The sequence below is a fragment of the Aplidium turbinatum genome, chromosome 17 (assembly GCF_918807975.1).
Source record: "Aplidium turbinatum chromosome 17, kaAplTurb1.1, whole genome shotgun sequence".
NCBI classification, from domain to species: domain Eukaryota; kingdom Metazoa; phylum Chordata; class Ascidiacea; order Aplousobranchia; family Polyclinidae; genus Aplidium; species Aplidium turbinatum.
In genome coordinates, this window is record NC_137488.1 from 14,954,117 (window position 1) to 14,960,457 (window position 6,341).

At 35.4% G+C, this 6,341-nt stretch overlaps 1 protein-coding gene across 1 annotated transcript; it reads right to left on the reverse strand.

Moving 5' to 3' along the window:
• Nucleotides 1–961: 961 nt before the first annotated feature.
• LOC145786624 (putative methyltransferase-like protein 25) lies at nucleotides 962–6,010 on the reverse strand. Its single transcript, XM_082598314.1, has 3 exons — nucleotides 5,104–6,010; nucleotides 2,524–2,656; nucleotides 962–1,956 (listed from the first exon to the last, which is right to left on the reverse strand). Exons 1-3 carry the CDS (start codon nucleotides 6,008–6,010, stop codon nucleotides 1,542–1,544), a joined length of 1,455 nt encoding a protein of 484 aa, XP_082454440.1. The 3' UTR covers nucleotides 962–1,541.
• Nucleotides 6,011–6,341: the final 331 nt, after the last annotated feature.

A 6,341-nucleotide genomic window follows, 5' to 3' on the forward strand; every position in this document is an offset into this window, starting at 1 on the left:
TTCCAGCCCAATTGCTGCCGCACTGAAAAGTAGCCAAAATCTAGTTATAAGGCAAACCGAGGCGTGTTGTCACAGCAATTTTTTTTGTACTTGCATTGACTGCTTCGAGTATATATTTGTAGCACGTGCTTTGTTAAGAGTCATCTTCATTTTGAGGTTAGCAAAGTCAAGAAAAGACAGCAGGTTTAGCTTAAATTAAAATATTATCAAAAATTTGGTCATCGATGTAAATTTCACTAACTTTTCAAAATTGTGTGACGCTTTCGTAAGAGCAGTCTGACCGCAAGTATGAAATCAGTTTTATAGCTTATTGGTATGTTAGGAGTTTATCTGACACTTTAGAAGCGTTCCTTTTCTAGCCACCATTAAAACTTTTGTCTGACTGCATACGTCGGGGCGAGTTGTCACAGCTGTGACAACAAGTTTAATACAAGAACGTACAAGTTTAATACAAGAATATTAATAATCTTCATTGAAACATTCCAAACAATTTCAAAAACTGGGGACTTCACCCCCATCAACACAAGCCTTGTTTAATTTAAGGATTTTTCTATTAACTTTAGTGAAAACGTAACGCCAAAGTGCTAAAAACTACATTTTAGGATTTCAAACCATAAATATTATTAGCAATTTTAAGAGGACCCTTTTTACTAGAATTTGGGCGGGGGCGCCAAATGGACTTGATGCGGCACTGGTTAACAGGTTTTAAGTTACTGCAAACGTGCAAAAGAACAGTTGCAATCTTGTGACAACGCGCCCCGTGCAGGGGCGTGTTGTCACAATTGTTTTTTTTTACAAAAGTTTGATTTTCTTGAAATCCTTTTGCGGTTAAAAAGTTTAACTAGACTAGTGGCAAAAGGAAGTGTAAGTGGACAGTGTACGAATGATATAACCAAATCACTTGCATTGCATATAGCCAAAGCACAAATCGAAAAACCCCAAACCTGTGACAACACGCCCGGTTTGCCTTAATCGAAAAAAATTTGGAGAAAATGGAACATTAATCAGCCAATACATCCCTGGTCTGTAGGTACACCACTACAAAATATAGACCTTGCTCCGGCAAGTCCGAGGTACACTGGTGCAGCTTTGGCAGAGTTCGTGAATGTTGCAGATTTTATTGACAATGACTCTCTGCTAGTCCGGTGAAACTTAAAAAGGTGTGCGGCATCCTTTAGAAAGGTTGAAACAACAAAAGGAAGGCCTGCACAAAATTTCCCTTGAATTATTCGCATTGCTGATGCAAATGGCAGTTTCACCATTGATGCATTTCTTTGATTTTAGAAAAATAATTTCAAATCGGCTCAAGCCCTTTCCGATCGTATTCTCAGTTCAGTCAGTGCAAGATTGTCTCGTCTCCAAAGGCACCTGATCTTTTGCTTCAAGGAAAACTTTTGGAACGTAAAAACTTACTGCCTAAATTTAAGTGAATTTGGATAAACCGCTCAGAAACATTGGTTAACAATGAGACAATAATGCACAAGTCGAAAGATACTCAGATATAAGCAAACAAACTTTAAAGAATATAATGGTATATATATTTAGTTTAGACTTGCTTTAACTGCCACTACGGCATATCGGCGAGGTGACAAAACAGGATTAAAAATTTCAGAAATAAAACAATGGGAGATTTGTGCAGTGGAAGCATTCTCCATTAAATAACAAAGTTTATCTAAGACTATTAAAGCTTCAATAGCAGGAGCATATATTTGTCTGATCATACTAAAGGCAACGATTTCTTTAAAGTGGGCTTCGTGTTGATTTAAGTATGTTAGAATTGCTTGATCACAAAATCGGCTTTCGTCTAATTTCAGTTTTCGTAGGCTTTTTCGAACATAATCTACAAAGCTTTTGGATTTTGAAAATGTTTTTCCGACTTGTATATCATCCCTTTCAATGTCCACGTTAAACTCCTCTTTTAAAATCACCGTCAGAATAGCACGATAATATAAAGATCTGTAATAAACAAATTTTCAACATGCGAGTAGTGTAGAGGATATACTATGTAATAGATAATGCAACAGTGTAGGCTAATTTGAAGAAGAAGCGTGCTTCCCGGCCTTCAGCACAAGGCTGAGCACTCACTAGTACAGCGAGCAGCAGTTGCGTTTCGCTAACCGTAACGGTGTAGCTTCCACGCTAGCCATTCATACCTCCAATAAACGATAAGTAGCAAGAATACGTACGATACTGATGAGCCCAGCCTCATGGGCGAAACACGTGTCTATCGCTGTCAATTCTTGCTACAAATCGGCTGCCCAGAAACTTAGCGTAGGCTAATTGGTAACTGATTACAATGTATCTGGGTGAAAGAAGCAACCTAACAGAGAAAAAATGTCACAATTATTGATACAGGACGTCTTTAAAAAGTATTGAGAAGGTCCATATTATTCAAGAGTCTAAAAATCAAACTGACTGATGTGTGAATGTACAATTATCGTCACCTACACTAAGAAAAAACTTAAAAAATACTGTAGCCTATTTCTAAAAAAACTGATAAAACAAATGCCTTATTTGCTATACCTTTCAGATCTAGCAAGCATTTCGATAGGAGCAGAACTTGCAGTCTTTTCTGGAGCTTTGAGACCTAACATTCGCTTGTTTCTGCCAAGTTTAGTTTTAGTACTCTTCAAATAGTGAGACATTGGAAACCCAGCTAAAATGTATATACAAAAACAAAATTTCAAATAAATAATATACTTTTTGCATCAAATGAAACATAACTCATATATCTTTGCACATACTGTATTTGATAAAAGTCAAATTGAAATTTCTAAAATAACCTTCAAAAATGACTTAGTTTTTGATATTACTCTAGCTGTCTGATTACTAGAGATGTAAATGCAAAAAAAACGAACCGTTTTTTTTTTTAAAAAAACGTGTTTTTTTTCAAAAAAAACTTGAGCCAAAAAAAACACTCGTTTTTTGTTTTTTTTTTGTTTTTTTTCATATTTTTCTGGAAAAGTTGCAATTTTTTTGCAATTTACAGCTTAGTTTCATTATAGTGCTCTTGAAAAACATTAAATTACTAAAAATAGTTTTATTGGTGTGCTGAAATTCCTAAGTGTTTGTGTTTGGCAGCATATGTTCTTGCATAGTCCTATGAGGACCTATGTTGTTTCGCCTTCTTCTTCATTCTCTGGCATGTTTGTGGCAGTAGACCTGACAAACATTGCATTAATGAAATTTGATACATGACATAATGTAGATGAGTTAATTTCTTTTTCCTTTTATGGAAGTTAGCCTATGATGTTAGTATACTGTGGTACTGGTTATTCTTGTACACACTCAATGGGTTGACGAAATTTTGACAAAACAAGGTGGCAGTATTCAGTACACACATTTACCTTGTTTGTGGACGTGATAATTTACTAATGCAAGCTATTGCCAATAGCTTGTTTAAACATGTTTTGTAACTGATAGCTTGCCAACGATGTATATGCTTTACAAATGTTGAAACAGAAGTATTCTTTTCGTGTGTTGTAAGATCTTGGATTGGACACTTCGTCATTGATGCTTCTTGCAGATTATTCGGGACATATAATGCAAGAGACCTTATCACTGATATTTTTAGCTGTCAAAAGTTAGTGCATTTGTCAGAAAAGGTTTAGGTTAATGTTCCTTTCAAATGCCCACCACCCATGTTGACTATTGCTAGTAACTACCATTCTACCAACCTTGAATGAAGAAGTTTTTCCTTTAAAGTGGAGATTTTCAGCACTGCTCAGTGCTCAGTGTTCACATAGTGAATAAATGCTTTATAATGCTTTTCCTGACAAGAATAAAGTTTTACCCATATTCCCACAATGCAGGATAAAGATACAAAACAAACATCAAAGATGAAAACTTATTTTATTTGAGAACTAGGCCTACTGTTTTTTGAGATAAAAAGAAATTGACCTCTTGTCGTTACGCACCAATAAAACCATGATGCAAACTTTAATTTTTTTTATTGGGCAGAGGAAAGATTGACGAAAAGTTAGGCAAAAACAAAAAAAGTGCTAAAGTCTCAAAGTTCTGCAAACTAGTTCAAATTGGATGGATTAAGTGCAACCAATAACCATACTTCTTTTAAACATGTCTATGACAGCACAATGGTGTGATTAAGGGAAAACAAACATGACTATGACGTCACAAAGGATTATTGAATCTCTTCAGGGAAAATAAAAAAACATCAAAACGTTTCCATCTTTCACTACATTTAAATGTGATTTGGGCTAAAAGTTGGGACTTTAGCACTACACTGCTTTTGCCAAACTTGTCATCAATCTTTCTTCTACCCAATTATTATTTTTTTTAATTTACGCACCATGGTTTTATTGGTGCGTAACGACAAGAGGTTAATTTCTTTTTAGCTCAAAAAGTAGTAGCCAAAACTTGTTTTAATATTCATAAACAGATAGCCCACCCCATAAAACATGGGGGTAGAGCTAAAACTTATGTAAATATGTTGAGCGGTTCTTGAGATATGGCCGTTTTTCTATTGCTCCTTATCTATAAAGCCACTTAGTGGCTAAGGTTATTTCACTTATAACTCGAGAACCGCTTGTGTGATTTTCATCACGTTTGCACCAAATGCACATCAAAGTGCCTTTGTGAAGTAGAGAAACAGGACCCTGACCACCTGGTCTTAACGTAACATGCCCATTAACCAAAATCCCAGGTGGCTTCGAAACTGTACACGAGTGTGGTACTGCATTTAACAACTGGCTGAACCAAATTACAGACAATACTTGAGATGTGCCAACCATAGGACACTGTGTTACTATTTGAGACGATGAGAAACCTTTATGGCTCGTGTGTTGAGACTTGAGAGACATATTGTCTCATTTGAAAGATGTTATACGAGTTATGAGACTGTTTTTTTGTTGAAAGAGACGCTATTGCAATGAGTTAACCCTAATTGCTGCATATTGTGACATTTAATAAAAAAATAGGTAAAAAAAACAAAAAAAACGAATAAAAAACAAAAAAACGATAAAAAACGAGCTCGTTTTTTTTAAAAACAAAAAAAAACGTTTTTTTACATCTCTACTGATTACACATAACATATTATAATATTGATAAAAAGATGTATGAATGCAAAACAAAAACTGACTTTACCATTGTGTTGGCAATCCACAGATTCAGTATGGTGATGGTAGCAGCAGCCTACCACACATAAACCAGTAAATTCTGGTTGTCTAGAAAATAAGTGAACAATATTGGATGACAGGTCACCACAGGCATGTAGGCCAACCACAACACAGTTGCTTTCATTTTTCTGTAACTTTACATCAGATTCTTGTCCAACATGTTGAGTGATTGAATTGAATTTTAAGTTTGAATCTGATGATAACGATCGATCATGTAAATGTTTTGTCCAGTAACTCAAATACTTTTTAGCTCTTTCATCAGCACCAGAAGAGTTACTTTCACATGATTCTATTCCAGTGACACTCAAACCATAACGTAAACTTAAATATGAGCTTAAATAGCCTTTTCCAGAGCCAATGTCAATAACTTGATTAGTTTCACAAAACTGACATAAATGGCGAATGACAGGTGACATCTCTGTAACTTCATGAGACTTTTTCTGACACATAAATTCTTTGGATTGAATGTCTACAGAATAATCCATTTTTGTATCACCCTTGTTTTGCTTAATTTCTAAAAAAGACAATAAATCCTCTCGGTCTGTCAACAGCTCAAAAGCATTCAATTGGCACTGACTTGCTTCTTTCATGAACTGATTTAAATTAGGAAGAACATGCGAAGAAATGTTAGAAGTTGGTGCACCAAATGGCTTGTCAACTTTTTCCAAATAATTATTCAATGATCCTGGCAGCAAATACAATTCTTCAAGTGATAATTTCATTAAATCTTTTCTCATTTTATTACTCAGCAGAGTATTCCAATGATCTTTGGCAAAGTAGTTCACCATGTGAGCATCACCCAATGTAGTGTATTGATTTATGAAAGATTTTACTACATCCAAAGCAAGACAAACTTCTTGAAACTGTGCATTCATTTTCCATCACAACCTTGAAATCATGCAAATAAAAACAGATTAAATATATAATATATCAGTTAGAGCAGGGGTCACCAACCTTTTTTGCATGCGGGCCACTTTGGCACTAAGGAGAGCTGTGGAGGGCCGCACTAATAAAATGTCACGTAAGTTGACCCTTATGCTAGAAACGCATTTTGTACCCAGTATCCAGCGTTACATGTTGTTTATATTTATGTTAGAATACCGCAGCAACAAAATTAATCGAACAAAGCTACTGCCAGGCCAAGCTCCTTTTACAACACTTGACTTTTTTAACAATGCCTAATAAACGAGGCCACTTGTTTTGCGC